Here is a 27,505-nt window from a genome sequence, read left to right on the forward strand (position 1 = left end):
TCGTGTTGGTTAAAAGACAAGGAGTAATCCTACTTAGCTATTATGGGGAGCTATTAACACTCTCATCATTGTTATAACACAAAGTACGAATTTTTACTGTATGACTAGTAATATTGTCATGATCATCTTCATATAGTACATGATTTATTCCATTTAAAACATTGTATAAACTGAGAACATGATAATCAAAAAAATGTCAAAACAATGGGAAAATTTACTTTGCGATGAATGAATTTAGCTTGCTCAACCATTGAATGAGCTCAATCCTATCTTTATTCATCATATATTCATGCAAGAAAAAGCAAAGCTCCGAGTCTATCCCTCTTACTCGCAAAAACTCTTTAATCGCCGTCTGAAAATCATACTTCAAACTCCTGCAAAGAAACAAAAATAAAAATCACAAGTGCATTTTAACTAGAGCTAACGTTGTAAATCTAACTCACTAAACCTAAGTGATTCTAGAAAGCAGAGAGATTTGAACCGTACCCGAACTTTGGTCCCATGTAAGGCTGACCAGTGATTTTATCACGTCTAAGCATGTAAAGGTTTTGAATTTCGATACGGTTAGGCCAGACGGAACAGAGGAACTCCATGTCTTCACTCCCATCAGCCTTGGAGATGTCGACGAGCAGGCTAACGTGAAGACGGACATCGCTCCCTGAAGCATCTAAACCGGTTCTTGGAACAGCCATAAACCCATCGAACATAGTTGCTTCCATTTTGATGGTTTCGTCTTCTCCAAATTTCCCTTTCATCACAATGCATTGCTCACCGGGACGATCCTCAACAGAGAATGATTTGAACTCAGTCGCTGGCTGGCATTAGTTTTAAAGTCAAAACAACAATCAGAAAGAAACGGATCTCTTCCCATTTGCTTTGATATTGAACAAAACTATAGTTTCTTGATGTAAGGAACAGAACAGTGATTCTTGTCATTAATCTACCTAAGATTGACAACCCTAAACCCTAAATCATAAACCCTAAAACCTAATTTCTAGCTGAAAACTCAGCTCTAAGGGTTTGGATAATGAAATCAGATATATACCTGATGAGGAGGAGCATATTCCGATTGATAGTCGATCTCGTTTCTTATGATTCGAAGGAGGTTGGACCGGAAGGGAGATTGCGCCGACGCGATCGCTGCGTAGGATCGCCGCGAAGTAGTGATGTCTCGCGATTGGGGAGCTGGTAACAGAGGATAACATCGAGCCCAAGAGAGAGATGGAGATTGAGGATGAAAAGTGCGAGCTTTCGACGAGAGAGTACGGAGGAGAAGAGCCATGGAGGTTCTCATGGTCGCCGTCGACGCCATTAGGGCCTCGTTTGAGTGGTTTTCTGATTCGAGAAGGTGGTGGGAGTTTCAATTGAGCTTAACCGGAATTGAACCGGATCGAAATAGCTGGGCCGATTGTGTTTTTTATTTTAGTGATAATAGAAAGAATCAATGGGCTTGAGTATAGCTACTAATTATGTATGGGCCTTAACAGTTTAAAAGGCCCATCCATTACTTGACTAGGGTTTCCTCTTATAAGTTAAAAAACGTTAGTCGCCATTTCTACTCGTTTCTGCGCAGCTGCACATCCCACGACGTCAAGATGGTAAGCCTCTCTGGTTGTTTCGATTAATCGTTTGTTTCTCCTGTTTGAATTGAGTTAAGAGCTTGATTATTAGCTAGAAAATGAAACGAAAGTATTGATTTTTGTTATTGTTGTTTGTGTGAAATGGAAACGGAACAGCCGTCGCACAAGTCGTTTATGATCAAGAAGAAGCTGGCCAAGAAGCAGAGGCAGAACAGGCCTATTCCTCACTGGATTCGTCTTCGTACCGACAACACTATCAGGTTCGACCATAAATTTTCGTTTTTTTATTTTTAATTTCCCAATCTGTCGAATAGAAACATGTAGTTCGAGTTAGGACGGAGACAGTGAGTTAGTTCGGGAACCAGAGATGTGTAGCCGTCTTGCTGTTGATTTAGGGCAGAAGACAGTGAGTGAGTTCGGGAACCAGAGATCTGTAGTTGTCTATGTGTGTTGATTTAGGACATAGACAGTGAGACATTTAAGTGAGTTCTGAAACGAGACATTATTTTTTGTTCTAATGGCTTCGTGTTTGTTTTTTTCAGGTACAATGCCAAGCGCAGGCACTGGCGTAGAACCAAGCTCGGATTCTAGATGAAAGCTTCATCTAAAAGTCTCTTGTTTTCTGTTCGGTTTAGCCTTTCCTCTTATGTTGTGACATTTTCATTTCCTTTTGTAAGACTTATCTCGTGATTTTCCATCAAATTTTCTATTTATAAAATGACATCTTTGCAGACGTGTTATTTGTTTGTCCAAGTTTCTTGTTTATTGGTTGATTTCATATCAACTTCTGGCAATTTAGACCATGGATTAGGATTTATTTATCTTACTTATAGACTGACCTATGAATAAATGGGTTCTTTGATGTGTTCCCAATCTGTTCTATTGGTACTTTGTGCTTGCTTAGAATCTTACAAACTTCTTGTTCTATGTAGTTGATTCTGAAAATAACTGTAAGCACTCAGAAGTATGTTTTATGTAGCAGACGATGTAAAAGATATTAGAACGTTAAACAATAAAAACAATCAAGACTCGAGAGATAAGTAAAAACTATTGCTCCTCTATCAATGGGAGTATCCGAGTACAACAATGCTTCTGAAAACACAATTAAAGGTTCCTTGACAAAATGTCTAGCCATCATTGTGCTTATTCAATTAGCCATCTCTTTCAAATAAGTTCAAGAAGATGCTAAAAGGGTATATTATATAACTTAAATTCTTATTGTCAACTTATGGAGACCAAAACTCAGCTTACGTTATGGTATGAGTCGATGATGGCATCGGCAAGATACTCACATTTCGCCATAGATAATCCAGCAAGCGATATCCTCCCGTCTTTAGTCATGTACACATGCCACTTGTTCGTCATGTTATCACTCTGCTCATTTCACAACAACAAAAAAAAACACAATGCAAACTCAAAACCCATTGTCTCAACAAAGCCAATGAGTATGAACATTTTGAGGAATAAGCAAACCTGAGCTTTGTTGAGGCCGGTGAATGAGAACATGCCAATTTGCTTCAGAATGAAAGACCAGTCCTTACCACTCTTGTCTTTTGAAACCAAGCTATCGTACAACCTTTGTCTCACTGTCTTTATCCTCCCCGCCATCATTTCCATCTCTGCTTTCCATTCACCGAACATAGTTGCATCTCCCACCACATTAGCCACGATCCTCGCTCCATGAACTGGTGGGTTCGAGTACATAGGCCTAGCAATCCTTTTCAACTGGCTCTTCACCCTGAAAAGGAAGTAGTGTCACTCTGGAAATTTCTGTAAATAATAAGAAATTTGATTTAAGTGTTTTATTACCTTGTAGCGGCATCGGCTGAAGAGCAGACAACATTGATTGCACCAATTCTTTCAGCATAAAGACCCAAGTTTTTACTATATGACTGAGCAACAAAAAACTCCATTCCACGCTCAGCAAATAATCTCACAGATGCTGCATCTTCATCAAGGCTTCCACTAGCAAATCCCTGGAATATAAGTGTGCATGTAGCATCAAAAAAAAGTTGAGTAGCTCTCTTGGAAATTACTCACAAGCAAGTTTCTAAAAAATCAATCTAGGCGGTAAATAAATCATAGCCGAAATGATTTTCTTAAAATTCGATTGAAGTTCAAATTGGTTTAAACTATCCTAATTTAGTATAAATCGGTTAAATTAAGTAACAAGGTTAGTGCAAAATTTGTCTGATTTCTTTTGTGTATAAATGTTTATAATTCATCAAAATAATTTTATTATTAAACCCCAAAAAACTAAAATATTGCTGTTAATACTTTGTGCTTGCTTAGAAATAATTCGTTAAAGCCGAAGCCAGGCCCCAAATAATCAGCATAGCCAATAGGTCTCTATACAAAGCGTCTAGCTACCGCCTAACCATTTCTTGAACATTGCTCCTAAGTGTAGGGAATGTGATACCTACCTGGTATGCAACATCGAAAAACGGTATATGGTTCTTCTCCTGAATGACATCAGCTATTTTCACCCACTGTTCTGGTGTTGGGTCAATCCCAGTTGGGTTGTGAGCACATCCGTGAAGCAAAATGAAAGATCCTTCTGGAGCTTCCTGTATGAACCATCCTAATTCATGAGGGATGTTCTTTGATAGTTTTATGGAATGATACATCACATGAAAACAAACCTTAATATCTTGAATCATCCCCTCAAAGTCCAAACCAATAGTTTTTGGATCATAGTAGCGGTATTCAGACCATGGAACTTTGGCATCATTGAAGATATTCTTGTGATTACCTGAAGTAGTATTAGTTTGTCAGTGGATAAAAACATGTTACATATGAATGCGTTATATATTCATGGTCATTGCAAACACGCACCCCATGTTGGTGCTGATATCAGAACTTTAGCTCCAGGGAAGTAACGCTCAATGAGAGCTGCTGCTAACCGCAGTGAACCGGTTCCGGAAAGACCCTGAATGGTTGCCACCTGGGGGTTTGGAGCCAAGGGAAATGAATCAGCTAGACTAAAGCATAGATGAGAGCAAAGGAACATGAAGAGGGAACACATGAACATACTTTTTGTTCCTTAATAACAGGATGACCAGCTCCGAAAAGCAGCTCAGCAGTGGCTTTGTTGAATGCAGCTAACCCCTCGATTGGTAGATACTGCAGTTTTCATCCAAGCTTAAGTAATTTTTAAGCATATTCTGATTATCTAATTGCTTGTAAAACACATTTTTCAAGTTACCTCTTTATTATCTCCTCTCTCTAACATCAAGTTCTCGGCCTAAAAATATAAAATTAAGAAGATTAACCAACACTTAATCTGTCAAAAACATTCAGCAATGTGACAAAACTTAGAGAGAAAGTCTAAAACCTTCAAACCTTTTTAACGACGTTAAGCACATAAGGCTGGAGTTCCTCAGTTCGATAAGCACCAACACCGAGATTGAGTTTAAGCTCGTTAGTGTCAGCTTTGAATGCTTCGCTGACTCCGAGAATAGGGTCTGGTGGTGCCATAGTTATACCCTCGAAACGAGAAGGTTTCACTGAAACCGACATGGTCACCCGACTAAGAGACTGTAACAAAAGCCACTTTAATCAGATATGCTAATGCAGATTACAAACTACAGTTACCAAACTTAGCTTTAAAAGTCATTTAGGCTGTTCTCGTAAAGACAGTACCTTTGTTCTCAGGAAGGGGTTCGAACCTGAAGGTCCAAGTTTTAGCTTATCCTGAGTAAAAAAAAACGAAGGCAGGTTGTGAATAAGAGATGCGGAATCATTTTGCATTATTGGTCAGAGGCTAAGAGCTAAGCAAATAGTTTTGTCTGCTAAATCTTCATTGGTTCTAATCTAATAACGGGCGACTAAGAACAAGTACCTTGTTAATCTCGCGCGGTAACAGAGAAGTCCAGCCGAGAGAGAGCATTGAAGAAGCCATTGAATCGATACGGATCAAAAAAAAAAGCTGCAAGAGATCCTAAGTCAGTGAGAGTGAACTTAGACTACTTAGTACAAGGATACGCTATTCAGACAGATGACGTGGTGTCAAGATGATCCACACAAGAGATACAGAAGAGATGATTAGTCACCTGAACTTCGTTACAACCGCGCGGTTTCGAAACGATCAGATCGAGATTAGTGTCGAAAGAACAATGGATCACGAGACGATAAGTACGAAGTTAATTACTCTAGACTTGTCTTGATAGAGGGTATTATGGTCACTGCACAGTGTTTAAAAATCTAGAAAGTACAAAAGAGTTTGGATTCTGTCTGGATAGTAGTTGATGACTTTGTAACAGTTCAAAGCTGATATAACAAATACAGTAATTACAAGTGAATACCCCTGGGAAACCTCTGTTCTCACATTTTCACCCCCTATAGTTCTTAGGTAATCAGATCGAACCTTTTTTATAAGCAACAATTATTTGCTTTTAAGACGATGATGGCGTTGTTAACCGGATAAATGTGGAAGATCATAAAGGAGACGACCATAACGTTGCATCCCATTCATAGATAATTAGAATCATGTTATCATAATATAAAATCATAATTTCATGGATAAATTTTGACGATTTAAGTGTTTTTCTCTAATTTTTCAATCTGACATATTTAAAGAAAATAAATACAATTGCTTACAAGATTACACGTAATGTTTGGAGTTTTTCATATGATATATTTTTTTACGTTTTCTTTCTACTGGTTTGGCTTTTCAAATTGGTATCTATTTCAAACTAGATTAGCAATTGTTTGACAGTAAAAAAATCATATAAAATCATTAGAAGAGTAAAAAAGATATTTGATGATTCTCTAGTAATTGTATTTATTTTCTTTAAATATGTCAGATTGAAAAATTAGAGAAAAACTCTTAAATCGTCAAAATTTATCCATGAAATTATAAGCGAAGCAGACTAAGAAGATGATTTTTGCTTCTAAACGGCCCATCAACCAATCTTTTGTCCATTATCATGATTCTTTGAGCTATACATACATTTTTAAAATGTTTTGAGCTGCAAACTCATTTAATATTATTTCCAAAATCAAAACGTGACGTGTATGTATGTTTCTGGAAATTTGATTAACGCCGTAAAGAACGTGCACAGGTTGGAGAGAGCGTTTAGAAACCACGAACCACATCTTCTTCGTGTGTGTGCATTATCGGAACTGGTCTGGTCAATAGAGTAAATAGGTTAAAATATGAAGGGTTAGTTTTAAGGAACGTGTTAATGTCTTATGCCGTAATGATGATATATGGACCCACTCCACGCAAGAGAAAGCAGCTGACTCAAATGAGAGACGCACATTCTAATAAGGGTCGTCGTGGGATCCAATTACTCTCGGTTCCTAATCCACTTAATAATTTTCATGCGCCTCTTTCACGTTAAAGCTGATATATAAGTATACTTTAAATATAAGTTAATATTTTGGTCGACCACTTCTTTCATTTCAAACGTTGTTGTCTTTTACCTATTCCCAACGCAAATATTCTAATTACCTTTTAAACTTAAACATATATAAATTCCTATATCCATCTAAAACTATCTGAATTTTGGTGGAGAATAGTCGATATACATACATGTCTATCTCATTTGAATAAACCGACCAATTTAAGATGTACCAGATAATACTCTAATTAGTAGTTTAATATTGTTTTAATGGTTGACCTTAAACCAAAACGATACCAAGCAAACGGTGTACGTAATCCACATCATAAATTTTGCAACACAAGGTACGGTTAAGTATTATATTGATCTTGAAATCGTATAACAATTTAAACAAATGCAATAATAAATATGTCTAAAACGTTAATTTTCATAGACGTACATGAATATGGTAAATTTCAGGTTTTTTTGGTGTCGCTGTTCGTACCACTAAGTCCAAGGATTCTAATGAATGTGTGCTGCCTCAAATATGTGCATGGTGCATCTGTCGAATATGCTTATGTATGTCAGCATGTCGTATTAAACGTTATCGATTGCATCACTTGCATTATGTCGTTATTAACTAGTCATACACACAATGTTCTATCGTATGTTTGGTTCACAAATCAACACGTTCGATCGCACTTAAATATGAACCTGTTACATTTTAGAAAGATCATATCAACGTAGCATCATTATCGCATGTTACTTGTTCATCTTAACAGTTTTCAACCAATTAATTTGTTGATGTGTACGAATCTAACATTTTAACTTTTTCTTTTCTCAAACATTTCATTAAGCTAATACGAAAGTTTCTTCGCTAATTTATTATTACTGTGACCTGTTATATATCGTTTATATAATAAATTTATAATTCTCAGTACTAGTTACTGGGACATAATATTATTTATGGACATAGAGTATGAGTAAAGTTTACTCAAAGGTCGTCGTCGCCAAGGCTTGCTTCCAGATTTATTTACGTCTGTAACGATTCTTATTTTATTTCCTTAAACGGCTGCGTTTTACAGGTCTACTGACGCCAGCAGTTTCGTTAGGTGACGTCAGCAGGTTTTCAACAGGGAGAAAATAAAGTTTCCATCTAACGGTTCAGATTTGTTTTCATGTTAATCCAAGGGTGATAGTTTCTATTTTCACAAAACCTTTTGATGTTAATGGAGATTAATCCTCTGTTCACCAACTTCTTCATTCCCTTATAATAATAAATAAACAAACATGCCATTTCTAATTTTCTACATCCTCCTGCCACCTCTCCGTATTGCCTTTTTTCTTCCCGATGTTTCTTCAGACCAATCTGAAGATCGCTCGAGTTCATCGTTCACTTTGGTCGGTTTAGACTTTTTGACTTGTTCGAACTTCAACTTCTTGTCCTTTCACAAGTACACGTTCTTTCCGATCTAATCTGCTCTCTATACACCCAAGGTAAATAACGGTTTACTCTTCTGGTGATTACGCTCTGATTAATTCACTTATCCGATTAACGTTTATTTCATATATTTTATTTATTTATTTGTTATATATGCATGGTTTTAAATTCAAAAGGCCGTAGATTTTGGAACTATGATTCTGCGTATTAAAGAAAACAAAAAAGATGTTGATTTTGAGTTTTGACTTGGAGATTATTGTCTCTTCTTTAGCTCCACATCTCAACGTAACTTGTATAGATTAATACCGCTGCGCCGCATCTTCTATTATGCTCCGCCGTATGCATTCTCTGTTTTGGTCATATCTGAATTTGAATTGGGTTCTCTTCGAAATAGGAAAAAGACTCTTCCTTTGTTCTGTTGATTAACAGTTTGGTCAACGATGGAGTCAACAAAGGTGTGCATGAACGCACAGTGTGGATCTACCTCCACGTCAGGGGAGTGGAAGAGAGGCTGGCCGATGCGATCCGGCGAATTAGCCTCTCTGTGTGATAAGTGCGGGTAAGCGAACTAGTCACTCTTCATGTTTCAATTCAAAGTTGGTTGGCTTTTGAGCTAAGTTTTTTTTGTTGGATGTTGGTGTTGGAGTTAGGTCCGCATACGAGCAATCGATATTCTGCCAAGTGTTCCACGCTGAGGAGTCTGGTTGGAGAGAGTGTAATTCATGTGACAAGGTAAAAGAAAAAAAAATCATTTGCTTAAACCTGTTTTGTGCTCTAAACATGTTTTGATTTGTGCTTCTTTTTTTTTTTTATCAGCGTCTTCACTGTGGATGCATTGCTTCTAGATTTATGATGGAGGTTGTGGATAATGGTGGTGTTACATGTATAAGCTGCGCCAAGAAGTCCGGACTATTCTCTGTAAGCTCTCACTGATTTGTTCTTGGGTCTTTTAATCTCCAAAAAAGCCTCGTACTAAGCGGAGTTGGACTAGATATATATTAGAATTTTTTCGGTCTATTATCCGATGTGGGACTTGGATCTAACAATACTCATGCAATTTCTTTCACAGATGAATGTCGAATCCAACGGTAGGGAGTTCCCTACATTTGCTTCAGCAGAGCATGTAAGCAGCGTTCTGGAGAGGACTAATCTCAAACACTTGCTTCATTTCCAAAGAATCTCCCCCACTCAACCTTTTCTCCAAATGAAACAAGAGGAGTCTCTCCTTCCCGCAAGACTAGAAGCTCTCAGACACAACACTGAGAAGAAAGAATCTGCACAGCCAAACTTGAGCATTTCACTTGGACCTACGCTTATGACAAGTCCATTTCACGATGTGGACGACAGAAGCAAGACCACTACTCCCATTTTCCAGCTCGCCTCTCGGTCTAGACAACTCCTACCAAAACCTGCGAACTCAGCTCCCACTACTGCTCCTCCCATGGAGCCTAACGGGAGCCTCGTGTCGCAGATTCACGTCGCTAGGCCTCCTCCAGAAGGTCGAGGCAAGACTCAGTTGCTTCCGCGTTATTGGCCTAGGATTACTGATCAGGAGCTGCAGCAATTATCTGGACAGTATCCTCATCTGTATGTTCGTTCATAACATTCTTATTCTTTGTTTTTTTTTGCAATATCGTTCTATGCTAAGAGTTGTCCTTAACTGTTTATTCTCTCTCCAAGCTCAAACTCCAAAATTATACCACTCTTTGAAAAAGTTCTGAGTGCAAGTGATGCTGGTCGTATTGGTCGACTGGTTCTTCCCAAAGCATGTGCAGAGGTAATTTTTTGTTTCTCCATAAAATGTTCCCTAAGTGCTTTAGTATCAGCTAATAACCTTTTATGGTTGGTAATTTAGGCGTATTTCCCACCGATCTCACAACCTGAGGGCCTCCCGTTAAAGATACAAGACATAAAAGGGAAAGAGTGGGTGTTCCAGTTCAGGTTCTGGCCTAATAATAACAGCAGGATGTATGTTTTGGAGGGTGTGACTCCTTGCATACAGTCAATGCAGTTGCAAGCTGGTGATACTGGTACTTTTCAAAACCCTTTTATTTCGTGATTGGCCTGCGATTTTTAGCCGAACCGAACACAATTTTTGGTTAGTTCGGTTCGATTCGGTAGCTTTTTCTGTTCGGTTCGACAATCGGTTACTTCGGTTTTCTTTATGTAAGAAAGTTATAACTAAACCATACCAAAAACCTGAACCGAACTAACAAAACTAACCAAATTTTCAAGCTAAACTAACCAAATTTACCTGAAATTAACCGAATTTATCTGGATCTTTAACAAAATTAAACCAAAATCTACTGAAATCAAAAACTTCGGTAGAATTTTCAAAAACGGAGCTAACCAAATGCCGAAGTGAACCAAACTTTATTTTGGGTTAATTCTATAAGATATATGCCGAACCGAACTGAACCAGCAAGCCTACCTGGTATGACTAAATCAAACATTGGCATTAAGCGTTTTCGATCATGTGTTGTGTGTTCTTGGTACTTTTTTTATTACTTATGATGTTTTGAATTTTTTCTTGATATCTGCAGTAACATTCAGCCGCACAGAACCTGAAGGAAAACTCGTAATGGGATACCGTAAAGCGACAAACTCAACAGCATCACAGGTAAAAAGCATGCCAGTCTCATGTTGTAATGATAAGCAACTGTACTGTGAAGAGTATTGAACTAAAAGTATGCTTTCTGGTGCTCTTATCGTTATGATGCATTGAGTGAAACTTTTTTTTTTCTGTGGTTTCTTCAGATGTTCAAGGGGAGCAGTGAACCCAATCTGAACATGTTCTCCAACAACTTGAGTTCGGGATGCGGTGACATCAACTGGTCTAAACTTGACAAGCCTGAGGACATGTCAAAGGACGGCTTAATGCTTCAGCCGTCGCTAATCTCTGCTAGGAAACGTGTTCGAAACATTGGCACTAAGAGCAAGCGACTGCTCATTGATAGCGTAGATGTTCTGGAACTGAGACTAACTTGGGAGGAGGCACAGGAGCTGCTGCGGCCTCCTCAGTCTGCTAAACCGAGCATATGTACAGTGGAAGATCACGATTTTGAAGAATATGACGTGAGTTGATACAGCTTACCTGTTTTTCAAAAAGCAGCTGGACCTTTGCACTGTAGTTTCTGAAAATCATGTACTTGATGCTATGCAGGAACCACCAGTTTTCGGGAAGAGGACCGTGTTTGTGTCACGTCAAACAGGGTGAGGCCTCATGTACTGTGTAATGATATGATCAGAAGATGTTAAAGCACACTTTGAATGACCAAGAAACTGACATATGATTGTTTGGAGTGTTCAATAAATCGTTAGGCGGTAGTTAGGTGCTTTATATTGGATTATTGATTAGGTGGGAGTCTAGACCGATTTTTTAAACGCCTAGACCGATATTTTAAAAAAAATGTTCTAGAAAAATTGTTTTGCATGTCCGATTTGCGGACTAGTCGGACGCGTAGGCTCAGCTATACCGATTTTTAGAACACTGTTTGGTTCTAATATTTGATCCTTGGATTCTCAGGGAACAAGAGCAATGGGTTCAGTGTGATGCTTGTGCTAAATGGCGACGGCTTCCTGTGGATACTCTTCTTCCACCGAAGTGGTTGTGCTCTGATAATCTATTGGATCCTGGCAGGTAAACGAGACTGCATGCATGTTCATGTGCTTAACCTACAGGACATTGCACATGACTCCTCACTGAGACAAATAATATGAGTTGCTGTTTTTTATCTACAGGTCTTCATGTTCTGCACCTGATGAACTCACCCCAAGAGAGCAAGATACACTTCTCCGGCTAAGCAAAGGTAATGATCAGTATGCTTCATTATAAACTGTTTTTTACATTAGAAATTAAAGTCATTTGCACAGAGTTCAAAAGGAGGAGACTGGCATCATCAAACCAGGAGGAAGCATCTGCTCTGGACACTTTAGCAAATGCAGCCATCACCACCACAGGTGAACAAGGAGAAACCGAGGTTGCAGCCACGACCAAGCACCCACGACACCGAGCTGGCTGTTCGTGCATTGTCTGCAGCCAGCCGCCAAGTGGGAAAGGCAAACACAAGCCGTCGTGCACTTGCACCGTGTGCGAGGCGGTGAAGAGACGGTTCAAGACGCTCATGATGCGGAAGCGGAACAGGGGAGAAGCAGGACAGGCAAGCCAGCAGGCGCAGTCAGATCAGTGCAGAGAGGAGACGGAAGCTGAGAGCATTCCAGCGGTTGAACTGCCAGCGGCAGGGGGGAACATTGACTTAAACTCAGACCCAGCTTCTAGAGTGAGCATGATGAGTCTTCTGCAAGCTGCAACGTTTCCTCTGGAGGTGTATCTGAAACAGAAAGGTGTTCCAAATACAGCGGCAGACCAGCAAAGCAGTGATATAGTAAGTACAGAGAACGGTTCGTCCTCAGCCGCACAAGAACATGACAGAGACACAAGCGGAGCGCCTGAGCCAATGAACTAACTTACTAGCCCCCTTTGGAATCCTCCTTGAGTATTTATTCTTCAGAGGTGTGTTTATTAATGTATACAACCTTTCTTCAGTTTCAGTTTGGTAGAGTGGTTAAGACTATTCTGCCAATTGTTTTATTTTTCTTCTTGGTTTGGTTGTTGGTGTGTGGCGAGGCTTGAGATAGAGAGAGATAGAGAGAGAGAAAAGAATATTGGTGAGGTTTTTGGAAATATATAAGACAGCCAAACATAATCTTGACAGATTGTAATATATATATATGGTTCAAAAAATGATATTTTTGATGCAAATTATGTCTCTCATTTATAGGTTTTTATAATCCATATGCATCTTTGGCGCATTTGAGAAGATAATTAGTTAAAGAGATTGTAATGGTATAATGTATCTTGCCAAAGTTATTGTCTACATCTATATGTTGTTCACATCATTGGTTATTGATTCTGATTAATAAGAATTGTAACGTCTCATCTATGTGAAACAAGCGACATTTGCTAATCGAATATAAGATGAGTTCAACAATGAAATAAGTTACATTTTTTTTTATGACACCTTGTGTGTAACCCGGTTTGTACGGGTTTGAATTATATATTTTCAGTTTAGACCGGTTTAAACTTCTATCCGAAATCACCAATCCAAAATCTTCTTAAAAATCATGGACAGACCCCTAGGCCCACATTAAATAAATAACTAAATACGATCAATAATACTTTTAAAATAATAATTTGGGCCGGCCAAAGTTGAGTCGGCTCAATTGACTAATTCCGAAATCACTCGCACAAACTACACGCCATTCATTTTGACATACGTGTTTTTTTCTAATTGATTAGCACGTCCTCCCAGACTCCAACACATGGACTCTGCCTTCTTTTCTGCGTCATCAATATACATATAGAAGAAAACATACCTTTATTATGATATTAATTACCATATATGCCCCCACTAGCCTCCAAAAGTCACAATTCTGTTTTTGTCTATTCCCATTTTTTAAAAAAAGTTAAGAGCACAGAGATTATAAAATAACACCAAAGATCACGAGGTAGTGTAGTAGTAATCTAAAGTTTATTATAACCATTATAACAATAAAGATATTAATGGCGTGGTCAAAGTAAATGGACAAGTGGGTGTGGCAGTAGAGTAAATAAATGGAAATATGAAGGGTGAGTTACGGAATAAAAGAGGGAAGAGAAGAAGATGAGATAGATATTAGGTGGAGAGCGTGGTGGGACCCACAAACGCGCAAGAGTGATGGCTTGGGTTTCGGTAAGGTGAGGTCGTCTCGTCGTGGGTTCCTCTCTCGACCCTCGAAAGTAACAACTTCATTTTCACGCGCTTCTTCTTTCGCATTATAAAGTTGAATAAGAAAAATATAAAATAAAAGTATTTTGGTCGACCACTTCTTTCAAATGATGTTGTCTTTTACCTATTCCCAACACAAATAATATCCACCTAAGAAATATCTGAATTTTAATAGATTATAGTCCACATATATAATACTATGTCCATTTCATTCAAATAGATGGAGCAATTAATCTGTGAACTATATGATGTCAAATGGTAGGGTTTTTAATTATATTACTAAATCAATCTGTATGTAAAATAAAACAAACAAACACTTCAGTACAGATGTTTGAATACATTGATTTTAAAATGGCAGCGTTATCAAAAATTAACTAATTGCTAGGTTAATTGAAGTTTATATGATCTAAATATTAATAAATACAAATGAGTCAGAAGCGTTTGAGGGAGCACTATTTATTATATGAGATAATTAGCGTTTACTTTAGATGCATGGTATATGGGAATAATGTAAAGTTTACTCAAGGGGTCAGATATGTTCCTATTCAATTTGTGACAAATAAGAATCGACATCAGTTTGATACGGTCAGGGAAAGCTACTTTATAAATTTGTATAATTGATAGGTTTGGATGGATCGTAAATAATTACAATAGCACAATAACCTTTATAATAAAATAAAAATTGTTATGTCATGGTTTATCTTGTTATGTTTTAGATACATTGGTACCATATATCAAAGATAAACACATAATCTTTGTAGCAGACAACGTTTTTAAGCCATAGTGACCATACTATTGAATCGATAAGGAAAATATACCTTACCGTGCTTAATCAGTTTCCTTCATAAAAAAGAAAGGAATAAAATAAATAATTATAAAGGGAAAGTTTTTAAGAAAAAGAAAAAAGCAAACAACTTAGCGCGTGGAACCACGGACGTTAAGCGAGAGTAAGTTAAAAAACCAACTAAAAGCTGTTTCGGACACGCTGGGCATCGTGTTATAAAACCATGTTCGTCCTCTTCATCATCCACCACACATGTACTCATCTTCTTCTAAATTATTTTATTATCTTTCCTCTTCTTCCTTCTAATCACCCCGAGACAATCTGCCCTTCCCAGTAACCATGGGCGTCGCCGTTCTAAATCCCCAGGACTGCTTGAAGCATCCTTTATCTCACATGAAACATCCACGTAACCCCAGCGCGTGCCCCAACAGGCAGAAAAAAACGGTTTCAAACCGCACGCGACGCAGCCCGCCGCGAAAACAAACCTCCCCATCTCCCCCTGTAGCCCCGCCGCTTCCTAAGGGAACGGTGAAAATGAGCCCCAACAACAACAACAACAACAACGTAGTCGTTGGTCAGGTTAGAATCCTGAAGCGCGGCGAGGGGATCCCCAAGAAGACAGCAGATCTGGTCGTAGAAAAGACAGATCTTGTGTCTACTCGTAGGATCGGACCAGATCCAGGATCGATGCCAAGTCAGATCCGTTTACCCGCCCGCAAAGCAAAGACCGTCCCGTTTTACGCCGGTCCCGTAACCATGACATCACCTCCTCCAAGCGACGTCCCTCTTCCAGCCTTTTTCGCCGCAAAGAAGAGCGTCTCTTTGTTCCAAGCCACCGACGCTACCAACGAAATCATCAGGATGCTCCGCATAAACATCGCGTGACCGCGTATCGCCGATGTTCCACTGTTATTCCATTTCCGGATCGAATCTTTCAAAAAAATCATCTACAGACGATGAAATCGAGAAGGTGAAGAAACAGCATCTTCAGTTATGAAACCGTTTCGAATCTTCCCTTATTTTTTCAAGGGGCAAGGTCGAAATATCTTCTTAACAGGTCTTAGTTTCTCTTCGAGTTTAGTGTTTGTATAGAGTACTTGTTCATAGGCTTTCTTTTTTTAATTGTGTCTTTGGGTATCTCCTGTGTTAGTTGCCGGTTTACTTTTAGGTTCGTCTTTCTTCTGTTGTGTCTCTTGTTGTTTCTCACCGTAGGCAAAGTATCAGAGATATGTATGTATCTTTCTGGCAATATGCAGATTACAGTTTCTGTATTACTTTGATCTTTCGATGTAAGATCAGTATTTCCATCTTTATATTAATCGAAATTAAGTTTTATTTGGCTTTTATTCCATCGTTGTTCAGAGTATTCTATTCATCCCTGATATCAAACTAAGCATTACGAAGGCCTTGATATTTTGACATTCTTATGGATATGCTTTACAATAACTCAAAAATATAAAACTGGTTAATGCTTACCTCAATTGTTTAACTTCTTACATAAACTATTCACGTTTGAAAGTATATTTCTCTTATCACACGCAAAGAAACAGTGTTTATATGTTTATAACTATCACACGCTAAGAAACAGCTTTGTAAGTCTTTTCTGATTAGTGATTTTTAAATATGAACTCTTTCATCCTTTTGGGATTTTTAAAAACTGTCATCGATCTTTGATTTATCATTGTGTACAAATTATAAATTTTATAGGTTGTCATCATACATGCCACTTGGTTGGTCCAAGTTGTAAGATACCAACTCTCATGGTTGGGCGGCCCACCATGACCTTATCTATAGCCCATAACTTTACATAAGGTAATTTTAAAAGAATCTGCATTCGATTTTCACAAAATAGCATAAGGTAATTTAATATGATCAATGATCTGTAATTTAACAACTTGCCTTGTCTTTTTTACTTCGCATCAAAGCATATTGACGGTGTTAACGGAGCTCGTTGGCACTAGGCAGTTGTCAAATGTTCATTGGTTGAACATTACGTGTTAAATGATAAATCTCCAATAAGCCAGTAGCCACATCAGTTTTTTTTGTTCCTTTGCATATAATAATTAAAAATGTTTTAAATCCATAACAGCAAGGAACATAATTGATGGTGCCCCAATAAGCAAAAATATTGAATTTCTTCCTAATAGTCAGACAAAAAAGATTAACCCAATTGCAAAAAAAGGTTTATTATAATAGTGAATCTTTACATATAATAAATATATACTTTCCTACCCATGTTATTTAATTACTTTATGCTGAAAGTTAAATCCAAATCTGCATCTTGGTGCATTTACTCAAATGTAAAAAAAAAACAATTTTATGTTTCGAAAAGAAAAAAAAGAGATGAATAATATAGTGAGCCTCGTATATAACACCATCCATCTCTCTTTTTCTTCTCTGTTTCGATATTTCAACTTCCCCTCTCTCTCTCTCTTCTGTAACTTCCCTTCTTTCTCTCTCTCTCTCTCTCGCTGCATATCTGATTCCCTTTGATTCGATGAAGAGAGTTGCATCGGCATCAGCTAATATGACGACGGTTAAGGATGAGTGGGTGGCAGCGGCGATGACGGACGACCAGATGGTCGTAGAGCTTCTTTTACGGCTGAAGCACGCGGGGACGGTGGCTGCGGAAAATCCGGCGTCGAATCTGGCTCCGATGCGGTGGGGAATCCGTCAACGGCGGTCACGCTCCTCAAGATTTGGCGGCGGCGTAACGTTGAAGAAGGATGCGGATTCGGTTAGAGGTAGTCCGAAGACTCCGCTCTCATGGAGCGGCGGATCTGGAAGTGGCGGCGCCTCTGCATCCCCCTCCGCCGAGGACACCAGTCGCCAAGCTAGCTGCTCCACGTCTACAGGATCCGGATCTAAGGTACTTCCTCCTCGTCTGTGTATCATCCCTTCTTCATCACACGTTTCGTAATTCTATGATGACGTCATCTGTCTCAAGCTTCAAAAGCTCCAAAAGTCAAAAGCATTTTTAAGTTTATTTTCCTTTTTTTCTTTCTTGTCAATATTCTATCGCAACGCGAATCAAATGCTGAGATGCTCTCGATTAACTTAACTCTCCGGTTTGAACCGGGGTTTTAAGCAGATCTCACCTTGTGGAGCGTCTCATAATTGGCCGGTTTAGGGGTGATGTTATGAACCGGTCGAGTTTTAAATTTTGTCTCGAGGAATAATATAAAAGCTTCTTTAGGATTATTATGGGGTTAGTACAGCTAGTTGGTCAAACGTGCGCGTTCGCTTTACGTTTTGATGCGTGAAACGATACCGTTTTGGGTGAAAAGGTGGGAGGCGAGTTAAATCCTGTCGGAGAGATTGGGATCACGTGATCTTAAAAGAATGATGACGATTGATGACGCAGGGATTTTCACATCAGTTTTAGTTTTACTGTCTTTCTGATTTTCCTGACTCTTTTTTTGTTTGTTTGAAATTTTCTATTGTGGGAAAACAAACTTTACAAGTATGTTAAATAAGATCTTTGGGTTTGATTATACAAAAAAGTAAAAGATCTATAAACAGTTGTCCTTATTTGTCAGCATATCATTGTCTTCATTGATAGTAACATCTTCAATTTGGAAGATTTGGCATCTTTGATTTACTGAATCAGTACATTTTCTTATTTTGTTTTTGCAGGCTTTCCCCACTAACGAAATCACCAGTTGTTTTCCCAAGAGATTGAAGGACAAGAAGGTATAAAAAAACTCTCTTGAATTTACAAATTACACTTTAATACTGAGCTGAGTTTTTTTTTAATATTTGGCAGTCAACTTCTGAGCTTAAACACGAAGAGAACTTGAAGTTGAAGGAAAGACTCCACCTTGAAAAGGTACTTTCTCTTTTTCTAACCTTTGTTTTTCAAAATATATATATATATGATCTTGCTCGTATTTCTAACAAATCGGGTTCTCTTCTACAGGAGATTGCAAGTCTCCGAGCAACATTCGACCAACAAAACGTAATGAACCAAAGGTTGAAGAGGATTAAGGTAAGAATTTTTGAGAAATTTGATACTCTCCCTAACCAGTTTTTTTAGTCTTGTAATCTTCCATATCCTCTCTCTCTCTGTGTTGGTCTTAACTGAATTATGTTTTCTTGTATCAGCTTGACTTGAACTCAGGCAATGTCAAGAACGAGACTCCTGTTGATCTGATTCGTAAATCACAAGGCGAATCAAAACCTTGCAGAATAGAGGGCAAGACCGCTAGCTCGGAGAGCTTATTCTTCTTACCTGATCTCAACATAACACCATCCGAGGACGAGTTATTGTATGGAACTAGCTAGGTGCCAAAATTTCTATCTCGATTTGAGTTACAACCAAGAAGGGAGGCAGAGACTTTAACAAAGAAGGTGATTGTATATTGTCTCTTCCCATCATTCTTGTTTCTTTCCGGGGGTAAAACGCTCATTACTTCTTGATTATTTTTTTTTTAAGAAGAAAGTGAATGTTAAGTTCTTTAGTGTTTTGTTCTCTCTCTTTTCTACCCGATTCCTTGTAGCTAAAGCGTTGTTTGAGGAAAAAGTAGGACAACTAATAGACTTTTGTGTCTTCGAATTTCTCCTTTATTTTAAAAATTAAAAGGATAAACCCTTTGTTTCTGTTCAACTGATCCAAGACAAGAGAGATCTCTATCCACCTCATGAGTCCATGATTATTCTAGTATTTAATTTTTCAATATTTTATTTAAAACTTGTGAGGTGTAGTGTTATTGGTGGTTTGTCGGCATGTCCACGAATATAAAAGAAAAACAAATGACAACTTGTGATCACCTAATTTTGTCAGTCTTTTGTATAGATCCAAAGTTATTCATTACTATTGCAGATAAATACACAGAAGTTAGATGATACTTATTGTTTATACATGTCATAAAACATGTAATGAGGGAAAATGGAATTTTAAAGGAAAAACTATATTTAATATACTATAAGATTAAAAGAAAAATAATATAATATTACATATATGCTAAAATATCCAAAACGAGAAGCATCTGAGAAAGTAAAGTAAAGTAATATACTATACTACTAGGTGGACCGCCCGCAGCATATGCGGACATTAACATTAATATTAAATTGATAATTACATATTTATAACTATATAATACTTATGTTACATATATATGGTTAATATGAAAGATTCGATGTTACATATTGATATTTATACTATGTTCATATGAATAAAGAATACATTAAAACGTTTAGAAAACGATCACATTTAACACTAATCTTAAAACATTAGAAAAATATAATTGAGAAAAAACAAATATTTCACGTATAATCCCAATAAAAAAATCAGCCATGAAATATAAAAGAGAGATTTGAATTACCTGAGATTTATTATCATTGGTTTCATTGTAACAACAAAGATGATTTACGGTTTCCTTCTCTAAGCATTGAGTCAGAAAAGAGGTAATTCTAACAAAAATATTTAAAGATGTAAACAATCCCCAAAAGATAACAAATTATATAATTGATAGGACAACGTCAATGAGTTTCAAGGTTTTTAAAAAGTTTTGAGATTACCTTTGGCTCTCAGACGTACCGAAGATGATCACACACAATAAATAAATTACACTTGATTAGCATACATATCTTATATTATATTCTTGATAAGTGATTTAACTTTATGAAAAAAAAATTACCTTTTTCGAAAGGGATGATCAGTTCTTGGATAAACAGAATCATCTCTTTTTGTTAGTTGAATCACTACTGATGCAAAAATATAGATAGAGATACAACATGGAGAGGAAGAGAACAAAAATAAACGGAGAAGAAGAATCCCCCATAAAATTACCAGTAATGGTGTTCCCGTCTATGAGTTACTTATTGATTATCATACACCTGCGCAAGATCACAAAAGTAGAATTTAAATTAGAACGATCAAATACATATGAAAACTTAAAAATAGATGCGTGAAACTAATGGGGGTGGCGTGATATTTATATAGCAAATTAGTTTAAGTTTCTAAATGACCTAGTTTTCAAGAGAAACTATGAGATAGAATATCCTCTAATAAATTTTAATTCAACTATGAGATATAATATCTTCTAACAAATTTTTAAAGATATTCTGGTTATAATATATACATAATTTTGGTAACTCAAATCTTGTTATATATATATTTAAATATTAAATGCATGATATTAAGAAAGAAGATATCTCGTATGTTGATTGCAATTGGTTTTTGATAAAACAAATCCCACTATAAGGATTTAAATAATAGATAATAAGGAAAGAATAAGAAATTTAACGTTAAAACTCCTCAACTAAGTTTGTTTTCGGTAAAAATCCCCTAAACTAACTTTATTTAATAAATTAAACTCTAACAGGTTATAATTACTATTATTACCAGTAAATTTTTAGTTTAAGGGTTTCTACACTAAGTAAACATAGTTGAGGAATTTTACCATTAAAAATGAAAAAAATTCAAAATATTATAATAGGAGGATAAATTTTCAAAATACATTTTATAAATTAATGTACAAGCTTCTATAAATGACTTAGAACCTCTTATAATAATTTAAAACGTCTGATTTTTATAAATGTATTTATAATTTTATAAATAATTTATAAAGCATGCATTGAATTATTAGACATTAATAGTTATTATGATACTTTATATACAAATGTAATTCTTTCTATACGAATATAAAACCATTATATCAATTCAAATAAATACTTCTGTTTATTATTTTATGTAATTTATAAATATATAAAAAAATTGATCGCATTATTACTCTTTCATAGATTCAAAAATTAGTTACCATAAATAATTATTTCTAATATTATGTCGATTATTTAGAAAGTGGTAATTGAATTATCCTTTCCTTTTAGATATAATTATAATAAATAAAATTAAAAAATCATCGGTCAATCAAATTATAATAATTTGAAGAGTTCATTTATGATCAACACATAATAAAAAATCACTTATGTGACTTCTCAATCAATATATGGTAGGATTTATATTTTTATAAATAATTTATAACACTATAGAAATAATTTTAAAATTCAGATAAATTTATTATGTAAACAACAATAAATAATTTAAAAATCATATTAATAAACATGTTTGGATTTTGTAATATTTAAAATTGTTATTATATAATTATATTCGAATACAATTCATCAAGTAGAGTATAAAACTATTATAATTATCTTATATAAAAATTCGTTCATTATATTTTATAGTTTATAAATATTAAAAGTAATAAATATAATATTATTAACCTTTCTATAATTTCGAGAATTAGTTGCCTAAATTGTTATTTGTAATATTCTTTAGATTATATGGCAAGTGTTGTTAAATGTTTTTAGACTTACCTTAAATTTTTAGATCTAATTTAAATAAATAAAAATTAAAAACAATCCAACAATCAAATTATAATTTTTTTTTGAAACTTGACCTATGAGCGACAGGTCACCAAATTTTAATAAAGTGACTTCTTTTTTAATATGTAGGGGAAATATTTTCAAATTATTGGCAGTTGACAAAAAAAATAAAGAAAGAACACGGTTTCAGACATTCATGGTTAATTAAGACACGGTTGGTCTGGAGAGGAATAACTCCTAGGGGAAAGAGAAAAAGTGTCTTTTATTTTCTCTCCAATCCCCAAAACGCAGGAAAACAATGTCGTTTAACAGCTCCCACCTCCTTCCTCCGCAGGAAGACCTTCCTCTCCGACACTTCTCCTCCGATCAATCACACCAACCGTCGCTTCTCACCGCCAGTTTCCTCAACCTCCCTCCCACCACAGCCACAACCGACTCCAAGTTTACCCATCCGCATCGCGACGGAGACAGTTCCGCTGCCGCTACAAACCGACGGTGGCTCTCATTCCACACGGAGGTCCAAAACACCGGTGAAGGCGATCCTGAAGAAGTCAACGCCGATGGTGTTGAAGATTGGAGGAGCGCTAGCGACAAAGCTGCGATTTTGAAACATCCCATGTACGAGCAGCTTCTGGCAGCCCACGTGGCTTGCCTCAGAGTCGCTACTCCCGTTGACCAGATTCCGAGGATCGATGCACAGCTCAGTCAGTTACACACCGTAGCCGCAAAGTACTCATCTCTTGGTGTGGGTATGGACAACAAGGAGCTTGATCATTTCATGGTAAGTTGGATAAAAGGAGCTAAGCTTCCTTTTTGTCATACTCTGTTTTGTATGTCTTATGGTTGAGAATCTCACCTTGTTTTATGATGATGCAGTCGCATTACGTTGTGGTGTTATGTTCGTTTAAAGAACAACTCCAACACCACGTCTGTGTCCATGCATTGGAAGCCATTACGGCTTGTTGGGAGATTGAGCAGTCACTACAATCCATAACGGGTATGTGTTCCTTGGTGTCTTCTCGCTATATTGTATGGTCTTTGTGATTTTTTGTATTGTGTTGTTGTTGTGTAGGAGTTTCACCAAGTGAAAGTAACGGCAAGACAATGTCGGATGATGATGAAGATGATAATCAAGTAGAAGAGAGCGAGGTGAATATGTTTGATGGAAGTTTGGACGGTTCGGATTGCATGATGGGATTCGGTCCTCTTGTTCCAACCGAGCGTGAGAGATCCTTGGTGGAGCGTGTGAAGAAGGAACTGAAGCATGAGCTGAAACAGGTAGTTGCGATGTTTACATCAAACTATGCTAAAACACATTTGTGCTATAATATCATGTGTGCTCGTTTTTTAATAGGGGTTCAAAGAGAAGATTGTGGACATAAGAGAAGAGATAATGAGGAAGAGAAGGGCGGGGAAGTTGCCTGGAGACACAACGTCTGTGCTCAAAGAGTGGTGGCGGACTCACTCCAAATGGCCATACCCAACTGTAAAAGCCTCAGCCAAGAAAAGTTTGTTAGGACGTTTCTGAAAGGCTGTTTTTGATTTGGTTTTTGAATTTTTTTGTAGGAGGAAGATAAGGCAAGGCTTGTGGAAGAAACCGGTTTACAGTTGAAGCAGATTAACAATTGGTTTATCAACCAGAGGAAAAGAAACTGGAACAGCAGCTCTTCCACATCGTCTACACTCTCCAAGAGCAAACGTAAACGGTAATAACAAGATTTGCGTTTCCTCATAATATATATAATATCGTTTAACAGTTTAATCAACATATTTTCACCCTACCAAACTCAGGATTGGGAAGTCGTAGGTGACATTCTGGTTAACCAGAGGATGATGCTTGCTTCTCCGGATATGAAAGACATGGTTTCTCCTTCGGTTATGTGATCGTACTAATTACAATATGTATAGGTCTATCGGTTTGCCTATATAATTGGATTTGTAGAGCTTAATCATGTTTGTATCAGCTTTAAAATCTATGTTTATGTGTGTGTATATAAAGTATAGTTCTTGGAAGTTGGTTTTTGCGTCTAGTAATGAACGCTTGGTCGGTTTTTTTCTTTGTAAATTGCTATGGTTCATTAGTATCAAACAATATTCATCACAGTTAAATCTTTATCTCAAACAAAAACATAGTTTTGGATAAGTGCAAGCAGCCAGTACCGGTCCTGACATATAAATGACCAGAAATTAAGTTTTTGTATAAATGAAATCAAGAGGTAGCAGCTTTAGGCAACTTTACAGTTTTGTATAGTGTGACCTCTTGCTAATCCCGGTTATTGGACTTGACCATTGATTTTAATCTGAGAAATACCTTTTTTATTCATTTTTTTTTCAAAATAAAACAATCTGAAGTCAAGGTACAACAAACATTCACACAACAAACACACATTCAACAGACACTAATCCAAAATCAACAAATAAAAAAAAATGATTACAGAGCTATGTTACAAAAACCAAACAAAACAAACAAAGAACATATTAACCAATATGTTGTATCAAATCAGAAGAGAAGAGAAGTATCACCATCTAAAAACCTTCTTCTCTAGACTGAATCCTAATCAGTCTCAGCCTACCACATGAATATCGCAGAGGCCAAGAGTATATATCCCGTAGAGATCAATATCCACAGAAAAAATTTTATAGTGTTCTTTTGAAATATGAGACTAAACCAAACCAAATGGGAGGAGATAAAAATGAACTCCATTCCCAAACAAACAAAGTGACCTGCAATACATTGTTGAACAAATCAAAAGATTAGCTTTCCATCAGGATTATGTAAAGCAGATATGAGTTACTACTTTTACTTACCTACTGATACAATACTGAGACCAATGTTTCATCAAGCAGATCCAGAAAATACATTCTCCAAGATATCATGCAGTTTTGGAGCTCGTCTCCTGAACATCGGTTCTAGCCTGAAAGATGGGACACCGGTCTGCCATCTTTTGGCATCATACATCTCATTCCATGCCTGTACTATCTCATCAATCTTGAACCCCATGCCTTCAAGTGCACTCTCGCTTGAACAATGATTCTTTACCATCACAGCTACATCAGTTGAAGAAGCTCCAGCTAGTTCAAACTTCTCAACTGCAACCTCCAAACATTCCTCCCAAGTTAGTAACCCGAGCTTATACTCCACGATAGACCGTTCATATAGCAAGGAGCCCCACAAGAGATTAATCTGAGAACTCATATTAGCCGTCTTCTCTTCATCTGAAACTTCACTAAACAACTCCATCTTATGCAACAGCAGTGACTTCTCTATATCATACTTGGAGATTCCGTTGAGACGACCCTCTTCCATCTCTTCCCGTATCTGCATACCCTTCTCCATGCTATCCTCAGCTTTGTTGTAAAGCTTAAGAACATCCTGTGAAACTTCACTTTCTGCGTCCACCTTCGTTTTTTGTGCATGGTACCATAAAAGCTTTGCCTGTTCGAATTGCTGTTGACCAAGTGCAATGAGAGCTTCGTGGAAGTCAGGTTTGATCTTAAGAGCTTCCTCATACTTCTCTGCAGCTTTATTGTACTCGTTCTGCGTCCACACAAACGCAGCCTCGACAGCTTCTATTACAGCTTCTCTTGAAGCATCTTCGGGGAAAGAGACTTGCTTCCTTGCCTTAGACATGTGAACGTTACCCCAGTTGAACATAGCTAGTGCACCCATCTCTTGGAACTTATCAGCTGCGATTCCAAAGAGCTCTTGCGCATCTTCACCAGTTACTGCGTCTTCCATTGCTTCTGTGTACAGCTTCATCCCAAGGTCATGGAGGTCCAAGTATGAATCAGAATCAAACCCCACATGGTTCTTGAACATCTGCGCAAACTGGAAGATCCAGTTCTCAAAGGAGGTAGATGCTTTGTCAGATTCCACATACTCTCCCACACTCGATCTCTTGACAACCTTCATGCCATCATAGCTTGGTTCTTGATCAGGGTGAACTTCAGCTATATATAATCTTAAGGAACCGAGTTTGTCATTGTTAGAAGCAGCTAGATTCAGTTCATTCGTTGCAGTGATGGTGACTAAATCACCTTCTGGATCCTTGTACTTAATCAAGAACCCTTTTAGAGAAGGGAAACGATCCTTGATCACGTCTCTTACAAGTCTAACACTGGAATCCAGCGGTAACTGTGCCCATCTGATATCATCTCCATGTACCAACTTAACCGTTCTAGTAACTGTTGCCTCTTCTTTTGTAGAGGCAATGACCTCTTTGTCCATGACAACAACCTTATCATCTTCCATCTTCCTTTCTTCTCCTCCTGCCTTCCTACAACTTCTCTTCTTCTGTTTCTTGAATTTAGGTTTATTTTCTTCTTTATTACCACTCATCTTTGCATCAATCTCAGACTTTTTATCGCTCTTCTCCTCCTTTGGCTTATCCTTGCTCTCTGCTTCGTCTCTCTTGACAATCTTTGGACTCTCAACACCACTCTTCTTCTTCTTACTCTTCTTCACAACCTTCTTAACAAAGCTCTTCTCCATCTCATCAACATCGATCCCTTTCTCCACCAACGCCTTCTTCACCCTCTCAAACACTTCATTCGAAGACGCGTTCTCAGGCTCCATGTTCAGAACAATCATAACATCCCTAAACGCGTAATCTAGCTTGTTCAAAGCCTCGTAACACCTAGACCTTCGCACTAGAGCCTTACTGTACCTAGGAGAAGCCTCGAGAGCGAGATTACATTCGTTTATAGCGTTAGGGTACTCACCTAGTCCCATTCGCATGTAGCAAGAAGCCATGCTCGTTCTAAGATACGCTATGTCGATGTGTTCCTTAGGCAAAAGCTTCACGGCTTTGTGGTAAGTTAACATCGCTCCTTCGTTGTCGCGTTTTTGGAAGAGCTTGTTCCCTTCTTCTTTGAGCTCGAGTGCTCTGTTGATGAATATCTCCATGTCTTCGTCGAAGGCTCTTGAAGTTGAACGATGGTTGGCTTTCCCTGACTTGCCTCCGCCGCCGGAAGCATCTTTTGGCATCTCCGGAGTTTTCTTCTTTGCCGCAGGCTTTCCCATTTGAAGGTGAAACTACTTTCCCTATATAGAAACTACTCTCCCGATATAGAAACCAATCGATAAACCTCTAAGATTGAAGTTTGATGATGAGGCAGAGCAATAAAACAGAGAAGAAGAAGAAGAAGAAGAAGTATTTATGCTGGATTCTTCTAACATTTAGACCAAAAGAAAAAGTGTTTATGTTGGAAACTTCAAAGGGAACACGACACGACAGTTTCTATAGGTGGCGTGAACCCTAATCCACGAATCAAATAAA

The 27,505-nt window shown here is 37.4% G+C and overlaps 8 protein-coding genes across 12 annotated transcripts; 5 read left to right on the forward strand and 3 right to left on the reverse strand.

Annotated features, from left to right (window-relative positions):
- Window positions 1-68: 68 nt before the first annotated feature.
- Window positions 69-1,354, reverse strand: LOC103862100 (uncharacterized protein At2g39795, mitochondrial). Its single transcript, XM_009139807.3, has 3 exons — window positions 1,046-1,354; window positions 487-815; window positions 69-374 (listed from the first exon to the last, which is right to left on the reverse strand). Exons 1-3 carry the CDS (start codon window positions 1,310-1,312, stop codon window positions 215-217), a joined length of 756 nt encoding a protein of 251 aa, XP_009138055.1. The 5' UTR covers window positions 1,313-1,354; the 3' UTR covers window positions 69-214.
- Window positions 1,355-1,457: 103 nt separating this feature from the next.
- On the forward strand, window positions 1,458-2,358 carry LOC103862101 (60S ribosomal protein L39-1). Its single transcript, XM_009139808.3, has 3 exons — window positions 1,458-1,598; window positions 1,737-1,840; window positions 2,123-2,358. The coding sequence occupies exons 1-3, from the start codon at window positions 1,596-1,598 to the stop codon at window positions 2,169-2,171; spliced, it is 156 nt and encodes a 51-aa protein (XP_009138056.1). The 5' UTR covers window positions 1,458-1,595; the 3' UTR covers window positions 2,172-2,358.
- Window positions 2,359-2,593: 235 nt separating this feature from the next.
- Window positions 2,594-5,811, reverse strand: LOC103862102 (aspartate aminotransferase, chloroplastic). The gene is made up of 12 exons (XM_033289027.1): window positions 5,633-5,811; window positions 5,422-5,507; window positions 5,223-5,273; window positions 4,923-5,117; window positions 4,786-4,824; window positions 4,614-4,703; window positions 4,416-4,524; window positions 4,223-4,332; window positions 4,004-4,147; window positions 3,390-3,556; window positions 3,054-3,318; window positions 2,594-2,954 (listed from the first exon to the last, which is right to left on the reverse strand). The coding sequence occupies exons 2-12, from the start codon at window positions 5,479-5,481 to the stop codon at window positions 2,823-2,825; spliced, it is 1,362 nt and encodes a 453-aa protein (XP_033144918.1). The 5' UTR covers window positions 5,482-5,507; window positions 5,633-5,811; the 3' UTR covers window positions 2,594-2,822.
- A 753-nt stretch (window positions 5,812-6,564) lies between these two features.
- Window positions 6,565-13,107, forward strand: LOC103862104 (B3 domain-containing transcription repressor VAL2). Of its 3 annotated transcripts, none has more exons than XM_009139811.3 (13): window positions 6,565-8,401; window positions 8,740-8,904; window positions 8,996-9,077; window positions 9,162-9,263; window positions 9,415-9,932; window positions 10,026-10,122; window positions 10,201-10,375; window positions 10,889-10,965; window positions 11,103-11,420; window positions 11,509-11,558; window positions 11,872-11,985; window positions 12,087-12,154; window positions 12,219-12,811. In XM_009139811.3, exons 2-13 carry the CDS (start codon window positions 8,786-8,788, stop codon window positions 12,809-12,811), a joined length of 2,313 nt encoding a protein of 770 aa, XP_009138059.1. In that variant the 5' UTR covers window positions 6,565-8,401; window positions 8,740-8,785. The 3 variants fall into 3 exon arrangements, with proteins under 3 accessions (XP_009138059.1, XP_009138060.1, XP_009138058.1); XM_009139812.3 differs by having other exon boundaries at window positions 6,577-8,401; window positions 8,775-8,904; window positions 9,415-9,920; XM_009139810.3 differs by having other exon boundaries at window positions 6,583-8,401; window positions 8,775-8,904; window positions 12,219-13,107.
- Window positions 13,108-15,125: 2,018 nt separating this feature from the next.
- LOC103862105 (proline-rich protein 36) lies at window positions 15,126-16,243 on the forward strand. The gene has a single exon (XM_009139814.2). It carries the CDS (start codon window positions 15,237-15,239, stop codon window positions 15,780-15,782), a length of 546 nt encoding a protein of 181 aa, XP_009138062.1. The 5' UTR covers window positions 15,126-15,236; the 3' UTR covers window positions 15,783-16,243.
- Window positions 16,244-16,479: 236 nt separating this feature from the next.
- Window positions 16,480-19,533, forward strand: LOC103862106. 3 transcript variants are annotated; one of them, XM_033289029.1, is made up of 5 exons: window positions 16,480-17,766; window positions 18,534-18,590; window positions 18,664-18,885; window positions 19,002-19,216; window positions 19,291-19,533. In XM_033289029.1, exons 1-4 carry the CDS (start codon window positions 17,395-17,397, stop codon window positions 19,179-19,181), a joined length of 831 nt encoding a protein of 276 aa, XP_033144920.1. In that variant the 5' UTR covers window positions 16,480-17,394; the 3' UTR covers window positions 19,182-19,216; window positions 19,291-19,533. The 3 variants fall into 3 exon arrangements, with proteins under 3 accessions (XP_033144920.1, XP_009138063.1, XP_033144919.1); XM_009139815.3 differs by having other exon boundaries at window positions 18,664-18,726; window positions 18,817-18,885; window positions 19,002-19,496; XM_033289028.1 differs by having other exon boundaries at window positions 19,002-19,496.
- A 2,859-nt stretch (window positions 19,534-22,392) lies between these two features.
- LOC103862107 (homeobox protein knotted-1-like 5) lies at window positions 22,393-24,291 on the forward strand. Its single transcript, XM_009139816.2, has 6 exons — window positions 22,393-23,007; window positions 23,103-23,223; window positions 23,299-23,504; window positions 23,581-23,712; window positions 23,793-23,932; window positions 24,018-24,291. Exons 1-6 carry the CDS (start codon window positions 22,525-22,527, stop codon window positions 24,031-24,033), a joined length of 1,098 nt encoding a protein of 365 aa, XP_009138064.1. The 5' UTR covers window positions 22,393-22,524; the 3' UTR covers window positions 24,034-24,291.
- A 269-nt stretch (window positions 24,292-24,560) lies between these two features.
- Window positions 24,561-27,490, reverse strand: LOC103862108 (protein PHOX4). Its single transcript, XM_009139818.3, has 2 exons — window positions 25,035-27,490; window positions 24,561-24,950 (listed from the first exon to the last, which is right to left on the reverse strand). The coding sequence occupies exon 1, from the start codon at window positions 27,247-27,249 to the stop codon at window positions 25,066-25,068; it is 2,184 nt and encodes a 727-aa protein (XP_009138066.2). The 5' UTR covers window positions 27,250-27,490; the 3' UTR covers window positions 24,561-24,950; window positions 25,035-25,065.
- Between the last annotated feature and the right edge of the window lie 15 nt (window positions 27,491-27,505).

Source organism: Brassica rapa, chromosome A03, assembly GCF_000309985.2.
Source record: "Brassica rapa cultivar Chiifu-401-42 chromosome A03, CAAS_Brap_v3.01, whole genome shotgun sequence".
NCBI lineage: Eukaryota > Viridiplantae > Streptophyta > Magnoliopsida > Brassicales > Brassicaceae > Brassica > Brassica rapa.

Bases quoted from the DNA above. Each gene is read 5' to 3' on its own strand.
- LOC103862100 (XM_009139807.3), bottom strand. From the start codon at position 1,312: ATGGCGTCGACGGCGACCATGAGAACCTCCATGGCTCTTCTCCTCCGT. The intron at 816-1,045 runs GTATATATCTGA...AACTAATGCCAG, and splicing joins AATATGCTCCTCCTCATCAG to CCAGCGACTGAGTTCAAATC. The intron at 375-486 runs GTACGGTTCAAA...GTTTCTTTGCAG, and splicing joins TACATGGGACCAAAGTTCGG to GAGTTTGAAGTATGATTTTC.
- LOC103862101 (XM_009139808.3), top strand. The intron at 1,841-2,122 runs GTTCGACCATAA...TGTTTTTTTCAG, and splicing joins CGTACCGACAACACTATCAG to GTACAATGCCAAGCGCAGGC.
- LOC103862102 (XM_033289027.1), bottom strand. From the start codon at position 5,481: ATGGCTTCTTCAATGCTCTCTCTCGGCTGGACTTCTCTGTTACCGCGC. The intron at 5,118-5,222 runs GTACTGTCTTTA...CTTTTGTTACAG, and splicing joins ACCCCTTCCTGAGAACAAAG to TCTCTTAGTCGGGTGACCAT. The intron at 3,319-3,389 runs GTAATAAAACAC...CTTCCTTTTCAG, and splicing joins TCAGCCGATGCCGCTACAAG to GGTGAAGAGCCAGTTGAAAA.
- LOC103862104 (XM_009139811.3), top strand. From the start codon at position 8,786: ATGGAGTCAACAAAGGTGTGCATGAACGCACAGTGTGGATCTACCTCC. The intron at 10,123-10,200 runs GTAATTTTTTGT...TTGGTAATTTAG, and splicing joins TTCCCAAAGCATGTGCAGAG to GCGTATTTCCCACCGATCTC. The intron at 11,421-11,508 runs GTGAGTTGATAC...GATGCTATGCAG, and splicing joins ACGATTTTGAAGAATATGAC to GAACCACCAGTTTTCGGGAA.
- LOC103862105 (XM_009139814.2), top strand. From the start codon at position 15,237: ATGGGCGTCGCCGTTCTAAATCCCCAGGACTGCTTGAAGCATCCTTTA.
- LOC103862106 (XM_033289029.1), top strand. From the start codon at position 17,395: ATGAAGAGAGTTGCATCGGCATCAGCTAATATGACGACGGTTAAGGAT. The intron at 18,591-18,663 runs GTATAAAAAAAC...AATATTTGGCAG, and splicing joins AGAGATTGAAGGACAAGAAG to TCAACTTCTGAGCTTAAACA. The intron at 18,886-19,001 runs GTAAGAATTTTT...TTCTTGTATCAG, and splicing joins AAAGGTTGAAGAGGATTAAG to CTTGACTTGAACTCAGGCAA.
- LOC103862107 (XM_009139816.2), top strand. From the start codon at position 22,525: ATGTCGTTTAACAGCTCCCACCTCCTTCCTCCGCAGGAAGACCTTCCT. The intron at 23,505-23,580 runs GTAGTTGCGATG...GTTTTTTAATAG, and splicing joins TGAAGCATGAGCTGAAACAG to GGGTTCAAAGAGAAGATTGT. The intron at 23,713-23,792 runs GTAAAAGCCTCA...ATTTTTTTGTAG, and splicing joins CCAAATGGCCATACCCAACT to GAGGAAGATAAGGCAAGGCT.
- LOC103862108 (XM_009139818.3), bottom strand. From the start codon at position 27,249: ATGGGAAAGCCTGCGGCAAAGAAGAAAACTCCGGAGATGCCAAAAGAT.